This window comes from Drosophila subpulchrella, chromosome X (genome assembly GCF_014743375.2).
Source record: "Drosophila subpulchrella strain 33 F10 #4 breed RU33 chromosome X, RU_Dsub_v1.1 Primary Assembly, whole genome shotgun sequence".
Classification (NCBI taxonomy): domain Eukaryota; kingdom Metazoa; phylum Arthropoda; class Insecta; order Diptera; family Drosophilidae; genus Drosophila; species Drosophila subpulchrella.
The window spans coordinates 9,019,564-9,042,547 of NC_050613.1; the positions used below are offsets into that span (position 1 = coordinate 9,019,564).

Consider the following 22,984-nt stretch of genomic DNA (forward strand, 5'->3'; position numbering starts at 1 on the left):
GTTTTTTCGCAGGGTGTTCACTGTTTTTAAGCAAGCCACTTTATCACTTAATATTTAAATAGCACAAGGCACACACTCCAAATTAATCAGCACCGTGGTTAAGATCTATAAAAAAATTGTAGCACTTACTGAAGCAGTGTCGTTGTTTTCCCGCAAAAATCCAAATTATTTACAAAATGCAATTATAAATTGTATATTTATTAAAGAATAGACTGACTTAGCTTTTTTATTTATTTTTTTTCGTTAGTGTAATTTTTTCAATGCTTTACTTTAAAGGTAAGCCTATCGCATAATTTTTCCAAAAATTACGGTTTCGAATCCCACATTTAATCCAATCCAGCTTTAATTAACTTTATTTTAAATTCAACTAATTTTTGGCGAAACAGGTGGCCACAACAAAAACAATTAGAGACGGCACTAAAATCTACCGATAGGTGTGTGTACATGCTATGTGACAAACGGTCTCTTTAAAATGGTTTGACTCGGCTAAATTAGCGGTGACACCCACCTGAGATTTTAATGAGACCGTTTGGAATAATTGTGGTATATTTTGGCATGTACTCAAATATACCAAATAAATAAAATTGCACTGAAAATATATATTTGGTATATTTAATAAATAATTCCGCGGTCACACTGTCGATAGGCATCGCCCGATATCGATAACACATAATAACACAGTTAATTAAATTTTATTTTACCCTTAAAAAACATTTAAACATAGGACATCCGTGGAACGGAATCGAATCGCAGGCGAAGGACCGGAAAGTGAACTGATGGGCCAGGATGTTTCCGCGGGCGTTTGTCTTGTTGCTGCTGGTCGCATTTAATGCCGGTTCTCCTTTGGGCAAGGATGACGAACGATTCCACGAGGAGCTAGTGGTTCGCCCACTGTCCGGCGACCATGTCAACACCTATTTCCAGTTCACAACGCGCTGGCACTACGGGGAGAAGGATAACCGTGAGTTTCCCAGTTTAACCATCATTGCATTCCAGTGGGCGGGGATTGCCTGCCGGTATCACTGAAGTACAGGCCACACTCGCTATCGTGATTTTGTTGCTAGCTATTTTAGCGATGCCATGACTCTTTTAATTTGTTCTGATAGGTGACCCAAAAACAAACTTTCGGAGCACACCACTTCACCAAGTTAATCACGATATCTAAATGGCAGACCTCCCAAAGTTTTGGTTTATGTATTTTAACGCTAACCAAGTTTCTGATAAGTTGCAGAAAAGAAACCCAAAACTGCCCTTTCACAGAACATAACATTACCATTTCTTGCCTTCCAAGATTTATGAGAGAGAGTTTGGTTAAATCAAGATTTTAAGATATGAAGATGTTCTTTATTTTCAAAAAAATGTGTGTTTTAATGTGGTTTTTGTTTATGAATTTACCCTTTTTGAAGTCTTAATGTTGATCTTAACTAAAAACACTATAATATATACATGATCTTAACTAAAAACACTATAATATATACATGATCTTAGCTAAAAACACTATAATATATACATTTATACCTAGGTGCAAGAGAGATCTCAACTAATTTCCCCTCTGCTCTTTCAGTTTACCACACCCAATTGACGCCCCGCGTGATTGCTGAGCTGCTGCAGCAGTTTGCGGTCAAGGAGCTGCACATTGGTCTGACCCAGGGACTGTGGCGCTACGAGACGTGGGGCTATCCCATTGTGGAGGCCACCAGCGGTGCGGAGATGTGGGCCTGGTTCAGCGGCTCGAATCTGACCAGCGACGAGGTGGACCGCCAATGGAAGGAGCTTGCCAATGTCTTCTCCGGCGTGCTGTGTGCCTCACTGAATTTCGTTGACAACACGAATAGTATAGCACCGAGGCACCTGATTCGTCCACAATTTATGCCCGCCAATGGCCGAAAATTCGTAAGATATTCGACACTGCCGCGTGAGATTGTATGCACGGAGAATCTGACGCCATGGAAGAAGCTATTGCCATGCGGCAGTGCATCCGGCTTTGCCTCGCTCCTCAATTCCGGACACGTTCACAACACCAAGTACCATTCGCTGGGCCTGAAGGTGCGTGTACTGTGCGAGGATCACGACGAGGACAACTGCATCGTGGAGCTGACCCAGACGGCCAACTTGGTCTACGATCTGCGCCTCTTCGAGCTGAGCAACAATGACTTCTCGCTGCGTCGACTTTTCGGCATGGGGCTTAATGGCTTCTGTGAGCTGGCCGATAGTTCCAAGATCTATGTGCAGCGCAACGAGCAGGGCGAGCGCTTTCAACTGGTCCCGGCACCCGTGCACGAGGTGAAGAGCACTCGCGGTGGCCACACCGTCGTCTATTCCGTGTACGATATGCACGAGCAGTTCAAGGATGCGGGTGAAAGGCTGTTCAATGTGGCATGGCTGTCGCCAAAGACCGAGAATCGTCGGCGCAATCTGGCGAAGCCAGTCCTGCCGCCAGTGACAGCTCATCGATACCTATTGGGGCATGGCCAGGAGCGGGGCAGGATTGTCACGGAGGTGACCAACTCGCACTACGATGCCCTGCCCATTATGGTGCAGGAGGTGATACCGTGGTATGTGCACGCCTATTTGCACACACTCTCCATCCGAAGGAAGCCGCATCGTCTTAACGAATACGGACGCCAGCGACTGCCCTTCAAGTTGCTCCACTATACGCCGGGAAAGCAGAGGGAACTACCCTCCCACCTGGAGATTGGGTTCATGCTGCCCGGTCAGACTTCCGCCCTGATAACCATCGATGTGGATTATCTGCTGCTCAAGTGGCTGGAGTATCCGCCGGATGCGAATCATGGCCACTACATTGGGGCTGCCATTGTGTCCAGCCAACTGCCGATGGGCAGGAACTACACGGCTCTGCCGGCGGAGGGACATCTCTTCGAGCATTCGTTCAACGCCACACGACCGAGCTATGTGCTCAGTTTGCATACGGAGGCGCTGATTGTCTCGCTGCCCACGCCGGATTTCAGCATGCCGTATAATGTGATCTGTCTGGCCTGCACGGTGGTGGCCCTGGCCTTTGGACCCATCCACAGTGTGGCCACCAAGATGATCATTGTGGGCCGCCAGACGTCGGCGCCCAAGAACTTTGTGAAGAAGATATTCAGCAAGATTTTCCGCCGTGGCAAGGCGGACGATGAAGGAGCTGCAGAGACTGAGGGAGCATCAGCAACGGGTGCTATGGAATTTGCTTCCACGAGAGCTGCCAGACCGGCTGGCGGACCATCGGGTGACCAGCCGCTGCTGGAAGATCTCGACGAGGAGGAGGAGGAGCAGGACTAGAAGGCGAACGGAACAGCCACGGGAGTCGTGATAAGCTTCCACTGATATACCTTTAGAATTCCAATAAAATTATATTACAATACATGTTCCTGTCTTAGGGACAAAGAGGGTCGCTATTCATATTGGTATAGGCTAATGGAAATATCCGGAAACATGAAAAGTATTTTCGATTTATTAAGGTATTCAATACATGTGTTTTAAAATTGCGCCACCCACTCTAAAAATTATCATAAAATGATCTTTTGTTGAAGGAATTATTTAGTGCTTGTAACGAAAAACCAAACTGAGTACGATAAAAAAATCGTTTATATATATCTGTATATATGTCGGAGATAAGATGATTTATATTAAGTTGGTAAAAGCTTATTTATACTGAGATGTTTTATTATCTTTTCTGAATGTCGTCCCGGGAGGATTTAAATAACTGTCAGCTCTATGGTAGAACTAGGGGATTTTCAAAAGGTTAGCTGGAAAAACTTTAGGTCAGATTCCAAAACAAAACGATGTAAAATTTATTGACTAATTATTATGACCAATTCGATATATGTATATTTCATGTAATTAATGTAGGAATGAGAAAACGAATGAGAACGTAATAAATGCTATTTTTGGTTCAAGAATATAAAATCCAATAATACATGCATCCATTTTATTCCATTTTATTCAATAGTTTTGAGCAGTCAGAAGATAATGCTAATCAATTTAAGGATATACAATACCCAATAATAGTTAAGTAAATAAAAAAGAAACACAAATGCTTGAAAATATTGTAAATAAATCCAAAAACGATTTTATTAAATGTATACATCCATATTTTTGTAATATAAAATACCTTCTAATTTTAGCAATTGATAAATAGATTTTTAAGGAGTTTTGTGAATTTATAAGATGCCCCGACCAGACGGAGTACCTAAGTGGGTACTGTGAACGGCTCCTGGTGCACCACCTGACCCTCGATGCCGTAGAAGATGGTGCCATCCTGCACGTATCCCCACGCCATGCGACGCGAGGTGAAACTAATGCCCAGGTCACCGGAATGGCCGACGACAATGGCGCCACCGGTGCCACCCAGCCGTTTGGTCATCTCCCGGCACTCCTTGTCGGCGGCCTCCTGAGCGGACAGCCCCTTGTACTCCATGGCGGCCAGAATGCGCTGGGCAAGATTGTAACGCATGAGGGTCTCACCGTGTCCGGTGGTTGACACGCCACCGCGATAGTTGTCCGCATAGGTGCCGCTGCCCAGGATGGGTGTGTCACCGATGCGACCTGGCCACTTGCCAGTGATGCCACCAGTGGAGGTACCTACCACAATTTGGCCCGTGGCATCCATGGCCACGGCTCCGACGGTCTCACCACTGGGATCCGTCGACGGCTTCGGCGCGCCTTGCTTGTCATCGGCCATTTCTGTGCGCGCAAAGAATGGATCCTTGCCCTCGGCCACCTGCTGCTGGAACTCCTTGAGCGTGTAGCGGGCTCCTTCGGTGACCAGGGCTCCTGGCGGCAATCTCTTGCTTCCGGTGGCCAGCGCCAGTTCCTGGGCCGCATCACCACCCAGGAAGGTATGGCGCTGCTTCTCCATCAGTCGACGGGCCACCGTTATCGGATGCATCACATCCCGCAGCAGGGTTATGCAGCCGGCTCGAAGATCACGGCCCTCCATCAGGCTGGCCTCCAGCTCCACCTGGCCACTGGTGTTCAGACAGGCGCCATAGCCGGCGTTGAAGCTCTCGTCCAGCTCCATGCTCTTCACCGCCGCCTCCACGGCGTCCAGCGCATTGCCTGCACTGCCATCACCCGGATTCAAGAGTCCCCAGGCGGAACGCAGAGCCTGCTTTATGCCCACGAACTTCCCGGCGATTCTGGAGTCCGGAATATCACCGGCTCCACCGTGGATTAGCAGAACTGGGCGTGGCATTACAGAGCTGTATGGACAATCCGATGTGGTTTACGGCTCGAACAGCTGAGGTCTGAAGCTCCGACTGCTGGGAATTTGTTTTATACTCCCTTTGTCTTTGCTGCTTCTTTGTGTTGACGGCGATAATACCCTGCGGCAAAAGTCACTGAGCTGTGACTGAAAGCTGAAATGGAGGAACGGATTATCCATGTAAGTTAGGTATTTTAATTTTCGTATAAAATTGCATTTATTTATTTTAATTCAAAAGTTAAAAATAAAATAGTACTGTACTATTAATTTTTTAATATAAATACAAAATCTTTATTACTACTACTTTCGATATATGGTTTTGTAAAAATTTGAGAGAAAATAACGGGTTTACTAAAATCAAGAATATGTGTTCTTGGTTTCAGAACAGTATTTCTGTCTCTCTCTCTCGTTTCCGAGATTAAATGGTTCTTGCTTTAAAAATATATCTTTTTTCCGAGATGAACCTCTGCTCGAGTTTAAAACAGAATTTATTTGGATTTCAGTATCTAAGCGTTCTTGGTTTAAAGAATAATTTCAATCATTACATCTTCTTAATCTCAGATGCAAATTCTCAAAAAAATTTTATTTTTCCAGTATTTTTCTAGTATGAAAAAAATGGGCGCCAGTTTTGGGCGGCTTGTGGGCGTTAGAGTGTACATGGCTAATGATCCTGATCAGAATATGTATATTTTATGGGGTCGGAGTCGCTTCCATCTACCTTTAATAAAAATAAATATAATTAAATTGAGTCAAATGCTAGGGTAAAAAAGAGTTAACTAATTTATTTAGCTTAATTTCGAAAACTGTTTTTGCTGTATCGTGGCTTTGTGGTTTTTTTACTCTTATCTGGCAATTGTATTTGAGAAATATAGTTTTTATAATATATAAGCTACACTATCTACGCTGGTACTTCGTTCAGTTGGTAAATTGTAACCAAGTGTGATCTTTTTTTTGAGTATTGAAAAATATAGCTATAATATTTAAGTGTTTAATTATAAAATATATCATTTCGTTGTCCATTTTTTTTTAAATATTTGCGATCTTTAAAATTTTTGTATTGAAAAGGTATTTGGACGTCGACATGGGGTTCTTTGCGGATACTTTGCTCTTCTGTCATTGTTTTCTCTCGCATGCACTATGATAAGGCGAATAATCGGATTGTTCATGTGGTAGATGTGTTTTACTTAAATATTATAATGGTATGAATGAGAAGATATTGGTGTGGGAAAGAGGGATCGTGGGTCCAGGTATTTATATTGTGGACCGGAGTTATAAAATCTCACTCGAAAACAGGCTTTACTTGTTGATGTAGCTTAAAAGCAAACAGTTGGGATGCAAGCAACAACTTTATAACAATTTATATAGCGTTAATTTTGTATATACTTTTTTTAAAATTGAAGTTTCTTTTAAAACCGAAAACAAAATAATTTATTTTAACTCTTTTTATAAGAAATATATTTCAGTTTTCAATTAATCAATTCCCGGTTACTTAATAAAAATACCGAAATATAAACTTGAGTAATTCTTATTAAAAACAATGAAACCAAATTAATTATTTAGTTATTTAATAGTCAACTGTATTATCGGGAATTTCTGTACATTTAAAAAATGTATATATCCATAGAAATACTTATGTGTATGTCCAATATTTACTTTTCAAAATCAATCAAACATGAAAGGCTAATTTTGTGGCTAATGGTCATGTCATATTCATAGCCATCGCCATCTATGTAAGTATTCCCAGTGGCATGATAAAGTTCAATGGTCTTTAAACGTACGCGTCACTTCACCAGCGAACCACAATCAAGCACGCACATATAGTGCAACAACCGTGCGGGGCGTGACACCACCAAACCGTACCCAACCACCACCCACCACCCACTGCCGCAATGATGATGGAGCAATTAAAGCGAAACGTTTAATCAAAACACTCGACGGTTGGCAATTGCGGCTTGATTGAGTGCCGGCGCCATCTACAGTCCGCCACTGGAAGTGCCTGTGGCGCCTTCTGGTGGCAGAGTCACGAACAATAAAAAATTAATTCTCAAGATGCGTGACGCGCTGGTTCTTTCTCTAATTAGATATATGTTGTATATGTTTTTTGTTTCTTAAATTATTTAAGATTTACTAAAGATATGCTCCAGAAGTGAACCTTATGAATATTTCTGAAAAATTACAGGGGCATTAAAGAATCCTTAACTATCTAATAAAAAGTACGGTTGTCTGTGACATAAAAACGGCATAAAGGTGCTCTTAGATAAGATTAATTATCCAAAAACGTATTCTCTCACTAGACAATTGTGCTAAATCTTGCGCAAATATATTTAAAAGAAAAGTAAATTAAAGTATACATATATAGTATAAGAAATATTTTGCAAAACATCGTGATAAAATCTTGAAAATGTATGAAAATTTTAACGATCATAAGCAACTTTGAAGACTTTGTACAAGTTTCATGTGTCTCATTCTATAAAACAGTCATTACGTGCAGAACATTGGGCACTTGGAAAACACAAACAAATAACAATATGTAGATTTGAAAGCAATGGAAACGCAACTCGAATTGCTTTTTGATTGTTCGGGATATTTGATATAGGGGTTCTGGTTTATATGGCTGGAGGTTCCCGTACCAGCACAACCAACCGAATATTCGGTACACACTCGAGTGTGTAATAACATTTTATGGCATCGAACCGAGAGCAGAGCGTTGCTTGAACTCTGCCCCAACTCGTTGTTATTTCTCCCATTTCTCTGGGGCCTGATGGAGCAATTTTGGCAGTCTACTCCTGCCATTCTTTGGCCAATTTTCCACTGAAACCCCCCCCCGCCCCCATTAACCATTTGGGGATCAAACGTAAATTTCACTTTGTGAAGAAGAGCTCAAAAAAAAAACAAAAAGACCAAGAACAACAGGAGGGCAACAATAGACGCGGTGAAAGTGAGGAGGTCGACTAGGTGGAGAATTTATAAATCAAAATGTCAGAAATTGTTAACGGTTCTAGCGACGGGGGCTGTCAGTCGTCGGCATCGTCCTCACATGACCCCCATCATCGTAATCATAGTCATTATCATTGCCATTATTGCCCCCAGTGAACTCTTCTCCTCGAATGGGTTGCGTTTAAATGGGGTGAATCGGGAACGAGGACGAGAAAATAGAATGAGAATGAGGCTGAGGAACCGGGGTAATAGTTCACGTACCTTCTGGCCCTACCAATCTAATTGGGTGTGAAATGCTCATAGCAGATAGGATGGATGTGAGTGCGCAGGTGTGCGGGATTATCGAGTGCCACTTGGGACCCAACCGAGAGCTCATTACCAGTTAAATCTTACATGTCCAACAAATACTTGAATGCCGCACTCACTGCTCTTCAATGATATTGTATTTAAATTGTACAGAAATTTAACTGCAGGCTAAATAGGTTAATAAAATTGCTTATTTGTTTCGCACAAACCTCTCAAATTAATTAATTTTAATGAGAAATTTATTGCACACGCAACGCGACAGAATGCCGTTGTAAAATCAAATATTTAAATTAAAGTTGATCAGAAATGCATGGATTCGAGGTTTTTTTTTGTGTAATTCGCTTTCCCACTTAGTCAATTAACTTTAATATTCATGAAAATATTATGGGAACCTTGTAATCGCTAATGAAAGTAATAAATAATATTACCATATCGCAACTGTCTCAGGCATGTGAAAATATTAACAACCCACATGTGTATCTTTGAAATGCAGTTAATGCAGCTATAAATAAGTAAAGAATGCTTAAGAATTTTTCTTTATGTAGTGAAAAATTCATGTGAAAATCCTATTAGAAATTAAGTAATCCCCACTTAGTTGCAAATAGAAGCTATTTCTGGGAATTTTTGCAGCGGAAAAGTATGCTACGTCAATGATTGAGTTGGTTGGGTGGCGGAGCGTGCAGTTACTTTGCCAGATTAAGCAGCCAACACCCACATGGGGTGTCCTGCGTCCCAAAAGGCATGTTCAGGATCCGGAATGCCATCAGGAATCAAGGTCGCAGAGCACCTGAGATCCGCCTGTCGTCTCCTTTGGTTTCCCATGGAACCATAGTGACAATGATGATAAAGACGTCAGAAAGACGCTTTTGTTGCGGCCTACGGATGCCATTAAATGGGGGTCAATTTCCACACTTTCCCCCCGACGTTTTCCCTCTGTTTTCCGGCTCAGCTTACCCATCGGTGGAGAACCGGATAATTTGCTGTCTCTCCAACCCGGTGGAAAGTCAATGGGGATCTGCTGGAAACACCTTGCCCGTGTTGCCTTCAGGGCTCAAGTCATTTTCCAATTAAGCACTTCTGCCACTCGACTGACAGGCAGGCAGTGAGCACCATAACAGGGCTTACACAAGAGATTTAATCACGTTACAACATTCTTTAACATTTGTTTGAGTTTTGAAATCTCCTATAATGGAGTCTTCAAGTATGCAACCATATAAAGATGACTTTCTTTTTCACTGCATACTTTTAGACCCCTTTTTTTAATGATTCACCCCACGAAAATGTTCCTTTTTATACATGTTTAACTTAGATTTGCATCTTGATTATTTATTTTATCAATGCTTATTTTGTTTAGTTGCAGTACGAATATAACATACATTTTATTTTAGAAGCTATGATTTAATCAACATATTCTTAAATCCACATAAACCTCTGGGGTTTTGAATTTATTTCTCATTTAATTTTAGGTGTCTAAAAGTATGCAGTGAATAAAAAATAGTCATCTATCTGATTGAATTCATTGAACTTCGAAGTTTAAAATATATTATTGCATACTTGTGGACATCTAAAATTACGCTTAAAAGTGTTTTCAAAACTATAGGGATTGCTGTGGCACCTACGATATTAATACCATTATTTATTTGATTATTTATTTTCCCCAGTGCTATCCCAACGTAATAAAAAAAATATTTGCGGTCAATCTGATTTTTGTTGGTCTCGATTTCAAATGGATTGAGCGAGAGGCGGTATTGTAATCGAAGTTCCCATATCGCTTACACCCGGACACTTGCCCAGGTCATTGTCCTGTGTCCTCTGACCCCCCAGGCTAGCAAAATAAATTGTCTGCTTCTTTTTGGCCTTCTATTTTCGTTTGTTTTTTTATTCTAAAAGTATTTTCTCCTTGCGAGTAGCCCCCTTCCCTCCGAGTTTACGTCCCCAAAAATATATAACTTTATCTTTCACTGGCGATTTTTGTCTTTCGGTCTTTTCCGTTCGAGGGTCGGCCACTTGAAAATTAATTTAGAATAAACCGCAGGCAATCGCCGCCATTTGGGCTAACGTTTCACCACTGTGGATATATATCTGTTTATCCTGTGCCAGATAATTGAATTTATCGACATCTCATCCTCGTTTGTTTGAGCCAAATTGCGTGTTATAATTTAATTTCCTAGCCATTGGCAAGAAACTTGCCCTTCTAACAACTGCAGCAATTTGAATATATAAAGTTTATGTTTGGCCCGCTTATGTATATATATATCGATTGTTGTGAATTGACCCATCAATGTGTTTATTTTTGGCCAAAACTTGGCAGATTTCAATTAAAGCTACCCAGTATAAAAAGTAATTTTATTTTTTGTATTTTTAAATTGATCAAGAATAATAAAGAGATACGAGAAATATTCTTATAATTCGAAATTATTGAATTTAAAATTGATAGTTGGAGCTTTCTAATAAAATCTTACTTAAGAAATTAAAAACAAAATACAAAAAAACGAGTAAAATTTTTATTATAAAAAAAAATAATTTATAATTCATAATAACTCAATAATAATACAAAAAAAAACATTTTTTTTTATTATTTATTTTAAATATTTTTTTTTTTTTAAATATCGTCTGGCCGAATCGAATGTTTACTCTAATAGGCAATTTTTTTGTGGGAACTTTTAGGTCCGAAAACAGATGGAACATACGACCAGTGGCTTTCTGAATTCTATTTACTCTCCCTTGAGTCTTTGCCTATGCCACTAACTAATTAAATATTAATGAACTTAAGGGCTGATTTTGGCTGGAACGACCCATGTTCACAAGCCGCCGGATACTTTAGCTAGTTAGTAATAGTAATAAATGCGTATCGATAGAATTTGTTGGCAGTATTTAAGATTTTGTACAATAACTTAAAATATAATTTTATTTAAGGCAAAAATGTAATATCACTTATGAAGGTGTCTAAAAGTATGCAGTGGTAAAAAGACCATCGTTTATTGCACTTCTACTTCTAAAATTTATTGTTGCCTACTTTTAGACAGCGGTTTAAGTGACTAAAACTTTGGTGATTTTGGTTCGTTCGACAAGTGCAATTTTTTTCCTGTGTACTCGCATAATTCAAACCACATAAAGTTGCTTTCACACGAAAATTCAGCACTGACACCATTCCCCTGTGAATTCGCTTGTAAATTGCACTGGGTAACAAATAACTTTTGCCATTGCGATTAATTTACGTGTTACTTTGCCCGGCGGTTGTCCTTTTTTCTCTCCTCTTTTCCCCCTTTTATTGCAGTTTTGTCCTGTTTTGTCCTGTTTTGCCTTCTGTTTTGGTCTTCATTATGGCAATGAAGAAATATGAAGCAGCAAATGACAAGCAACAGGGGCGTCGATAGGGGTCTGGGAATCCAGGGGGTCGCTTGTACTCGATTCTAGGGGCTGAATGAACTCTCTCTGCGGCTGTTTACATGGTTTCCCCAGCAGAAAGGGGGGCAAATAGTTGATGGAACTCCCGAAATGGGCGAAATGGAACTCATGTGGCAAAGAAGGACGTGGCATGGGGTAATATAGTGTGTTGCGACGCAGAATGGCTCGACTCTCCAGGCTCTCCAGGCATACGTGTCCATCGCACTTAATGAGGTTCATGCAACAAAATATCCAGCGCAAGACTTTCACCTTTGACGAAATGCTTTGAAACTAAGAGCCCCAGATATTTGTATGGCTTAAAAATATATATTAAATTCTACGGCTCTACACAGAGAAAATTCTGACGTTCTCATCTGAGATGAAAATGTTCTTAAAAATAGAACGACATTTTTAAGTTAAAAACGTTTTCATTTTGCTCGAATCAAGTTGAATTGGCGGTATTTAAGTACATTGTATGTACATATAAATTATTAGTTCATTACTTATCAAAAAGTTGTTGAATAAACTCAATTTAACTTTTCTTTCTCACCATTTCGTTCTTATATTGAAACCAAAATGTACTTACACGGTTTTTAATAACGAATGTTCTCAATTCAAGAACAATGCTCTCAATTTAAGAACAATGTTCTTAGATAGTTTTCTCTGTGTATGAACTGTACAAGTCAAGTTGAAATTATACTACTGGAGAATTCAGAAATCGGCGATAAAAAAATTGTTTTCTTAGAATATTATTATATTCGATTAAAATTTCTTTTACGCTTCCTTCGCATAAACGCAACATTTTTGCGAAACTTTTGGGCAGGACTCGTATCGTTACGTTTGGCACCCTAACTTGGTTAAAAAAACGATGTCAACAGGACCAACATTGGACAAAGGACATCAAACACTTGGCTTTTTATGTGTAATGTTGCCTTGGTGGAAATTTGATTGCCCACGTCCTCGGGTAACGCCTCCTTTTTCCAGTCTTGCCGCCCCCTCCCCAAAATCCCTGAATTCCCGGTCCCCAGTCTCCTGTCGCTCAATTGTCCTGTCTGTTTTGACCGGGGCTCACACGCACACACTCTGTTTAACACGGAAAAAAATTAATAAATATCTTAATTTTAGAAATATATATATATCTCACTAAACAATATATTCTATCTTGTTTTGATGTTTTAAGGAATCCATTTTTTAAATTCGTTATTAAATATTATAACTATATATATGTATTATGTTATCAGTACCAAAATAATCACATTTATCTTTGTGTACATGTTTATTAGCCCATTCTCGTGAAATTTGTTGCGGCTTTCTGTATCTGTGTATTGTGTATGTTTGTGTTTGTTTGTTTATGTGTGCACACACACATTGAACACCCGCCCCCCGCCCACTTTCGTGCACATTTCACTTGATTGTCAGTTTCAGTTTTGGGCTTTTGAGAGGAGAGTTTGTGTTTCATTATCGCGACTGCCCGCTTTGCACTCCGTTTTTCATTTTTTTCAGTTTTCACGAGAATACCCTTAAAAAGGGTATTACATTTATGTGGGCCAAAGTACTATACTATAAGGAATATAAGTGACCACAAATAAAAAAACATTGGACATAGCAAAAACTGAAAAAAATCGTAAGTTAAAAAAAACGCGAATTCTTAAGTTCTTATATACCTAAATAATTTTTTTTTGAGTTTCTATACCTTTCTAATTAAATGGAACAATAGAAATAGCAGTTGACTTAACTTTATAATAACACCTGGGCAAAGTTATGAGAAATGATTGGAACTTTAAGGCATAAGATGATTTTTATAGCTTATGATAATACCAACTTAATAACAAAATAATATAATTAATTTTAATACAAATTCAAATTTGTATAAATAAAAACTTAGACAATTCTTAATGTATAATATCACATTTTAAAGAATTGAATAAAAATCCTTATAAATCCGTACGTTTTTAAGTAAGTAAATTATTTATAAATCGGAAAATGTTTTATAATGCAGTGCAGCGATAAACATTATACATGCAGATCTATCAGATATATCAGTGCTATAAAGTCTTAGAATTGCACTCTGTTCGATGGGATACAATAGAAGCTTTGAAATACGGTTCCGTTTGGGTTGGCTCTCCTCTTGTTTGTAAAGAGCCCTATGCTGGCATGGTCACATGCATCCATCATCCGGCTGAGTGATGGGGATTAAGCACTCGACTTTCCCCGGGGCTCCCTATCCGTATCCGCATCCCTATCCTATAGAATATGGTCCGCCGATCCCAGCACCACCCCCGCAGTGCTGTTGCAATAACACTTTCGATGCTTGCGTCTGGCCGCCCCACGGCGCTGACCTTGAACTTGCAGCATGCGGCAGCAGCTCCACCCCCCACCCCCCCACCCCTAACTTTCTAGGGGGGGGGGGGAAAGTTTCGCTTTCTCCTTTTCCCATTGTAACTCCCTTAATATCTACCCTCTCTCGATTTGATTCGTTTGGTTTTGTTTCGTTTCGTTTCGCTTGTGTTTGTGTGCGTGCGCTGCGTTCCGATTGGATTCCGGAATTAATTTGTTTCCCAGCCCCAAACTTAATCCCTCCCCTCACATCAGAATTTACCACTTTTACCACGGAAAGCAAGCTGCAAAATGTACTGAAAAATCTCTGTTTGGATTTCGTGAGAAATATTACGGCGACCATTAAAGTGGGATTTGTTTTAACGTATCCATCTTATTATTAATATTTAAAGTAAACAGACGTATGAAAAATATGCTATCACTGAAATTAAATTGTAAACTTTAAGTTAGAGTGACAAGTTAATTTAAGTTCTTGCCTTGATTGAGTGTTCTAAATGGGATTTTTAATTTGAAAAACAAATGTTCGACTAGGCAATTTATCAAATCTTTATTACTGAACCCTAGCTACATTTAACTTTGATTGAGCGTTCTAAATTGGACGTTAATTTTTAAAATCACTCAATACAACTGTGCACTGAAAGAAACCCTATGTAAAGTGTTCATATGGAAAATATTAAACTTTTTTTTTATATAAAGTAGATTCCTTTATCTGAGCGATCATACGGACAGACGGACGGACAAGATCACTAGCCCAGTCGATCTAGCCATGTCCGACTGCCCGTCTGTCCGTATGAACGCTGTGATAATAATATTTGGGAACATTGTATGTTGAACTGAGATTTTCCTGTATTCAGGGTGGGTTGCCCTAAATGTAAGGTGTATTTTTCTGAAATCAAGGCCGAATTGTCTGATTATAAAGGCGAATTAAGACAATTTTTAAAAGATACATTGAATTTTTAAATTAAAATTAAAGGGGATTTCCCATGAGTCATTATTTTTGCAAAGAAATGTCTGTCAAAAAGTATTTTCCCTTCTTCGGATTGTGCAGCACATGGGGCTTACCGTGAGGCATTAATTTATTGGCTTTTAATAAATAAATAGCTTACTTAATCTACTATTTTCCAATAGCCGATAAAGTAAGTGTTGTAAAACTACAGAGGTGGAAACCATTTTCTTTTAAACGATATATCGGTATCGATAAATCGGTGTTGACAGTTCACAGATTAAAGTTGACGAGTCATAATTTTTCTTTTCGAAGGAGTAGTCGCAGTCTTAACTAAAATGCCGAAAAACCCAACATCCTTGCAGGAGAGCTCGGAGGACAAAGTGGACCTCCCCCAGGAACGTGCTTCCGCAAGCCGGGGCCTGTCCCGTTGGCTGCCCCGTTGGCTGACCCTTCGCAACTCAGCCGATGTTGATTCGCCATCCGAGGACAAGACACCCCCCTCGTCGCCGCTTGCGAAGCGCAAGAAATACTCGCGCCGATCTTCGCCCAAGCCTCGCGACTCCGCCAGGGACCTCTCTCCGATTCCGGGAATGGTCTACGATGGAACTGCCTCTCCTACTCCCAGGAAGAGCCCCAGGCCCTCGCGGAGCACCATGGCAATCAGAATGGATCAGCATCGCATCGTTACGCTCCCGAGCACTGACTGTGAAAGGTGCGACAAGTTCATGACCTTTCATTCAAAATACAATCCGCTAGATTAAATAAATGGTTTCCTCAACAACCCCATGTTAACGGAAAAGCCAACAAAAAAATATGAGTTTTTTATTTTTGGTTTTCGCACTCAACTGGCTGGATGCCACTCCAACTCTAACGCCAACAATCGCCCACAAATCTAGAATCCGTCTAGTGGTCACATTTTAAAATATTTTGTACAAATTTGAATAAGGTTTTGTTCTTATTATCAATACCAATCTATAAAAATAATTCAAATCGGATCATTCATTAAAAAGTTATATCCAAACAATAATTAATAATTAGCAAACTCAATAGAGAGCGAATGGGATGGGGATGTATTCATACGAAATTTCACTAGCGCCACCTAGGTTTCACGTTATGTGGCGTGTTAGAGAAATCTCCTAAACAGCCGATAGAAACGAACGATAGGTGGCGCTTTTTTGTTAGCTGAGTATCGGATATCTGATAGTCGAGGCCGTCGACAATAGCGTTTTCTCTTGTTCATTTTGCATTTGTTTGTTGAGCCTCAAAAATATTTTCAATTTTCAATTTAAAAGCTGAGTAACGCGTATATGAAAGTCGAGACACTCGACTATAGATAAGCTTGTAAAACATATGCTGATTTATAAAGCACATGCATTATATTTTATTGACTCCAATTTGTCCCTGTGCATTTTTGGCGGCCTTTTCTTCTTGTGTTTACTGTTTTATTCTCAAAATCGTATGCCTTGATCCCCTTTCTTAATTTACATTCGAACAATCAAATGCTCCATCACTTCAACAGTACAGCAATTGGAAAAATTGAGCTGTAGGGGGGAAAAAAGGACGAAGGAGGTGGTCAAATTGCCGACGGGCAAAGCGGTGAGCTGTCCATAATAAATGTTGAGCCAACGTTTGTGGCCACGCACGCATTACGGTGCTTTCCGATGGCCTTCAACCCCCAACCCCACTCACAAAAAACCATCCACCCCCAACCCGTCTAGAAATTTCACCTGTCCAGGTACGTGCCCGGACCTATTCAACGGCATTGTCATTGAGGGCCAACAAATTGCTCCGAACTGCGACTTGGAATCCTGCGCCTATTCACGGTTTTCCCTTCTTTTCGCCCTTTTTCAGCTTGTGTAGTCGCACTGCCAAAAAAATAACTATAGTATTTCTTATCTATGGCTTACATCGGAAACAGGCGGAACAGGAAACCAAACTACTTAAACATAATTTAATTCGTGTTATGAAATTAAAGCATGGTCACATGGTTATATGCAAATAAATAAACATACTAGTGCATAGACATCTTTTATTTGAAATAAAAACATGATTTTATTGTAAAAAGAATGCAAGAATAAAAAAAAATACGTTTCATGATTTGCTAAAAAAAATTTAAGATCCTAAAAATTATTTTTGTAGTGATGTTTTTATTTTTAAACATATGAAAATTACGATTGAAAATATTTCTGAGGCTCAACAAACAAATGCAAAATGCCGTCGTTTTAGCCTCAACTATCAGATATCCGTTACTCAGCTAACAAAAAAGCGCCACCTATCGTTCGTTCCTATCGGCTGTTTACGAGATTTCTCTAACAGGCCACATAACGTGAAACCTAGGTGGCGCTAGTGAAATTTCGTATGAATATATCCCCATCCCATTCGCTCTCTATTGAGTTTGCTAATTATTAATTATTGTTTGGTTATAACTTTTTAATGAATGATCCGATTTGAATTATTTTTATAGATTGGTATTGATAATAAGAACAAAATCTTATTAAAATTTGTACAAAATATTTTAAAATGTGACCACTAGACGGATTCTAGATTTGTGGGCGATTGTTGGCGTTAGAGTTGGAGTGGCATCCAGCCAGTGTAGTGCGAAATCCAAAAATAAAAAACTCATATTTTTTTGTTGGCTTTTCCGTTAACATGGGGTTGTTGAGGAAAGACTTTTTATTACTCTATAGGATAGTATTTTGAATGAAAGGTCATGAACTTGTCGCACCTTTCGCAGTCAGTGCTCGGGAGCGTAACGATGCGATGCTGATCCATTCTGATTGTCATGGTGCTCCGCGAGGGCCTGGGGCTCTTCCTGGGAGTAGGAGTAGCAGATCCATCGTAGACCATTCCCGGAATCGGAGAGAGGTCCCTGGGGGAGTCGCGAGGCTTGGGCGAAGATCGGCGCGAGTATTTCTTGCGCTTCGCAAGCGGCGACGAGGGGGGTGTCTTGTCCTCGGATGGCGAATCACCATCGGCTGAGTTGCGAAGGGTCAGCCAACGGGGCAGCCAGCGGGACAGGCCCCGGCTTGTTGAAGCACCTTCCTGGGGGAGGTCCACTTCGTCCTTGGGTTGGGTTGGGTTTTTCGGCATTTTGCTTAAGACTGCGACTACTCCTTGCAATGAAAATTTATGACTCGTCAACTTTTATCTGTGAACTGTCAACACCGATTTATCGATACCGATATATCGTTTAAAAGAAAATGGTTTCCACCTACTTAGTTTTACAACACTTACTTTATCTACGAACTAGCCAACTAAAAAAGATATATGAATTATTTATTTTTGGTTTAAGCAACTACATTTTATCTATCCGACAAATGGTTTTTGACAGGCATTTCTCTTGAAAAATAATGATTCTAGAGAATCCCCCTTTAATTCGCCTTTAAAAGCAAAACATTTATCATTCATTTTTGAAAAATACACCTTACATTTAGGGCAACCCAGCCTGAATGCAAGAAAATCTTTCTCAGCTAAAGACATTTTCCCCCATATTTTAAGCAAAGCTTCATAGGGTTTTTTAGAAACGCTTCCTTCTACCTGTTACATATGTACTTTCCGACGAATCTAGTATACACTTTTACTCTACGAGTAACGGGTACACAAACTTTTATTAGAAGCCTAAATCTTATATTTAAAATAAATTAAGAATTTCAAGTAGTACGTTACTTTACAAGACGATTTTAATTACTTATAAATATATACCCTTCTTGAACCTCGAAATAGTGTTGAACATATTTTCTCCCAGTGAAACCATGTATTTTTTTTCACCGCTTGTGGGTTAATTTTTCATGCTAATGAAGGAGGCATGTTAATTGTTTTTGTTGCAATCGTCTCCCGGCAGGTGGCTAAACAAACCCAAAAAGGACCCCCCACAAAGGAACAGGATACCAAGGATAATTGCTAGGCCATCAGGTATGGGCTTTCATTTTGTGGAGCTGCTTGGGTCAAATTTTTTGGGTTGCGCCAAACAAATCATTGGCATTAATTTCAAAGCAGGAAATTAAGAAGCGCTTTGCGTTTCGTCTTTTGGCTACGCACTCAATCGCACACACACACACACACGCACACACAGGCGGGGGGTCAGGGGTCATAGGGCAGGGGAGTTAATGGCTGGACAGCCTTGACCCCAATGCCTTCGCCTTTGCCTTTGCCCTTGGCTTTTGGCCATCCGACTCCAGAACTTTAAGTGATTTCTGCTATGGCCATCGCAAAGGGAAAACAATAAAAACATTGGAAATATATTTCGAAATTATATGTAATATGGACAGAGGCGTGGCAAAGATCCCCCAAATACATATTTATTTTGACCAAGATTTTGTTCGCTCTTTTCGGTATAAGTCTGAATTTTTAAAACAAAAGTAAAGGGCTTTTAAATTACTTGTAAAGGTGTATATAAGTATGCTGCAAAAAAATCGCTTTTCGACCTTAGACATTTTATTGCATACTTTTAGACACCTTTAAATTCATTTTAAAATTACAGGCATTTCTGTGGCACTCTTAACAAAAAAAAATATCCCGAAACCCTGCTAAAGAACAATCATCCTGCGCCTCAGCCTATGTATTCATGCATATATTCAATAAGTGCTTATCTATATATGTATATCCATCTGTTTACATATTCAGCTGTAATAAAACTCTCATGGTAAGGACGACTCATTTCGAGGCGAGTTTTTCAAACTTTCATGTAAAATATGCATATTGTCGAGGGGAATGCAAAAACTTTTTCTATAGCTGCGAAATAAAAACAAAATACAATATCGATTGTGAATTCGTTAAACCATTTAAATGCAACAATTTCAACAAGCACTGAAATATCTTTTAGATAACCTAAAGCAAAACAGCAATACAATTTTATTTGAAAAAAGGAATTACATTTCTGAAGGTACGCCAAGTAATGGAATCATTTTTATACTTGCTAAACACTTTTCAAGCAAGCAATATTCAATAACCATTTCAAATTTCTGAGAACATCGAGCAGTATCAATATCTGATCATAATATATGTTTATGTCCGCATTAAAAAAGGCTGTCTCGGGGAAAATGTTTCGACAATCTGTTGAATTTTCGCCTTAATGTCTTTGTCTCTATTGATTTAATGTCCCCTAGAGAGTTGGGCACCGAAATGCGGTCACATTTCTCCGCCATGCAGAGAAAAACCCAGAGAAACAGAGAATGAGGGAGAGGGAGAGAGATATATCGCATATTTGCATACTGGGTTACGTGTGTGTGTTTGGGTGCGGATGAAAATGGAATTTAACTCATTTTGATCAAAACGATACCAGCCACGCCCATTGCGCCACGCCCACACAATATTGTGTAAGTGGGCGTACGCCAAAGGGGCGTGGCCCATAATTACAGCGAGGGGGGGGGGGGGGGGGTGCGGAGCTGGGTGAGCTGTTGAATTTTCAAAATTTATAGCATACTTTTCGGCGCAATACGTATACGCAACGTGGCCAGAAAATTCATGATGCATTCCTGTGCGAGTGTAAGTGGCAAGAAAGTTGAATTTTTATTGAGCAAATTCACGAGTCTCTTAAATATTTCAACACAAACACCATCTCAGAGTGAAATTGTCAAAGGAGAGAGAGAAAAAAAAAGAAAACAGTAGAAAGCTGAAGAAGGCACCCTGCATCCGCGTCACTTTATGACGCAACCAATGCCGTCGTAAAAATCCAACATGCACTACCAAGCACCTTCAGGCTCCTCCATGTCGTCATTCCCATTCCCATCCGCCACCGAACCACCCATCAATTTCAGGTACCCCTTCCTTAATTCCGTATATCTTTCGTCGATTTTCGTAACTGCCTTAAAGCAAAGTTATGGACCAGCACATAAATGGTTAAATGGGTTGGTAAAGGATGAAAGGGCATTGAATTCGAATTGCTGAAGGAGCAAAATGCTTTGGTTACTAATTTTTTTAAAGCATTCAGTCTGGGTTGGCTTTGATATGGCTTTATTTTTTTGATTTTTTTGAAAACATTTTTTACAGATTATACACAGAGAAAATTCTGATCTCATCTGAGTTGAAAACGTTCTTAAAATTGAACGACATTTTTAAGTTGAAAATGTTTTTATTTTGCTCGAATCAAGTATTTAAGTACATTGTATGTACAAATAAACTATTAGTTCAGTTTTGGGTGTATACTTATCAAAAAGTTGTTTAATAAACTCAATTTAACTTTTCACTTCTCTCCATATCGTTCTTATTTTGATACCAAAATGTACTTACACGGTTTTTAAGAACGAATGTTCTCAATTCAAGAACAGTGTTCTTAGATAGTTTTCTCTGTGTACGAGTATGTAAATGAAAATGAAAAAATCATATTGATTAAAAGAGGTGGCATTGTCTTGGTGCTGCCTACTATTAAAATAACTTTCTAAAATTAAAAAAAATTGTAATTTAAGTTCTAAAAAATTGAAAATATTAAAAATACTATATTTCAAGGGTTTTTACATTTTTAATGCTGGGCGATTGGTTGTTTTATTGCGAGTCTGACGGTTTGCAATACAATCTTGTGTCCTCCTGAATTTGTGTGAATAATTTGCAGGGGCCGCTTATCGTTGTTTGTGTGCCGACCGCTGTTGTACACTGTTTGTGTGACGGCAGCAAACTAGCAGAGCATTTCCCTATGCTCGCTGAAACCATCAAGCCATTAGAAAAACAAACGTTTTTTAGTTAACATTTATAATTTATATTTTTTACATTTTTGGCAAATTCTTTCACCAATGAATAACAATTAGGTGTTAAGTGGTCTTTAAGAATGATTCACTTTTTTAACTCAAATTGATTATTCTAAGCACTTTTTCATGTTGGTAATTACTCTTAACGTAAACAAATAAAACCTCATTTAGATCATTGAAATTCAAATTCGAATCTGGCGAATGCAGCTGACTTTTATGGCACTCAGATAGATGGATACTCGTAGTTTCTGCAGAGGACACTGGCCACCTGAAGTGGAGTGCTGGAAGTGCGTCGTAAATAAATAAGCTGCACGATGCCAATTGATGGGGAGTGGTGCCGAGTGGGATCACTCAGAGAAGGGGGCCAAGGACATTCGCTGCAAGTCCGTAATTAGAATACATTTTGTTTATCAGAAGCTCCAGCTGTGAATGCACAAGTCAACGCTACGAAATGTCAAAGTCAATGGGCGGTGGACCGGGGGGGTTTTGTGGGCTGGTCAGCGTGGGGGGCGTGGCACGCGGCAAATTAAATTACTGCTAAGGCAGTCTGGTCTCAGGAAGATCTCAACAGGTGGGCCGCCCAGGTGGTCGCCTTTTCTTTACAATTTTTTAATAATTTTTGGAATGTGCCTACTCACGCTTTATTTGTATGTTTATAACATAAAATGATTTGAAAATGTTTTTTTTTTTACCTGGGCTTTAGTTAATCTTAAGATATATGATGTAAGATATATGCCTGCATATTAAATATAAGAAAATTACCTTATTAAAAGTTGCTTTTATCTCTAGTCAAACGAATTTACTAGAAACCAATTGACTTTAAACCCCCTTTTGATTAACCGGAAAATAAAGGGAAAATTACGTTGTTAGATTTGCTTTTACCTCTAATCAAGCGAATACCATTTCTAGTTAAACAAATCACTTTAAAGCCCCCTTTTGATTAACCGGAAAATAACGGGAAAATTACGTTGTTAAATTTGCTTTTACTTTTAGTCAAGCGAAAACTTTTTCTAGTGAAACTCATCACTTTAAAACCCTCCTTCGATTAACCGGAAAATAAAGAGGTTCTTCCATGAGTCCTGTAATTTGGGCGCAGTCATCGCCATTGTTCTTGCGCTTTTCCAGTAAGACCCCTACATTTATGATCTCCTTCCTCGTTTTCTACTTTTTAATAAGTTGCACTGG

General features: G+C 39.4%; 2 protein-coding genes across 2 annotated transcripts; one reads left to right on the top strand and one right to left on the bottom strand.

The window, feature by feature from the left end:
* Nucleotides 1–642: 642 nt before the first annotated feature.
* On the top strand, nucleotides 643–3,364 carry LOC119556842 (GPI transamidase component PIG-T). The gene is made up of 2 exons (XM_037869313.1): nucleotides 643–961; nucleotides 1,565–3,364. Exons 1-2 carry the CDS (start codon nucleotides 787–789, stop codon nucleotides 3,280–3,282), a joined length of 1,893 nt encoding a protein of 630 aa, XP_037725241.1. The 5' UTR covers nucleotides 643–786; the 3' UTR covers nucleotides 3,283–3,364.
* A 692-nt stretch (nucleotides 3,365–4,056) lies between these two features.
* On the bottom strand, nucleotides 4,057–5,267 carry LOC119556843 (probable isoaspartyl peptidase/L-asparaginase CG7860). The gene has a single exon (XM_037869314.1). It carries the CDS (start codon nucleotides 5,195–5,197, stop codon nucleotides 4,193–4,195), a length of 1,005 nt encoding a protein of 334 aa, XP_037725242.1. The 5' UTR covers nucleotides 5,198–5,267; the 3' UTR covers nucleotides 4,057–4,192.
* Nucleotides 5,268–22,984: the final 17,717 nt, after the last annotated feature.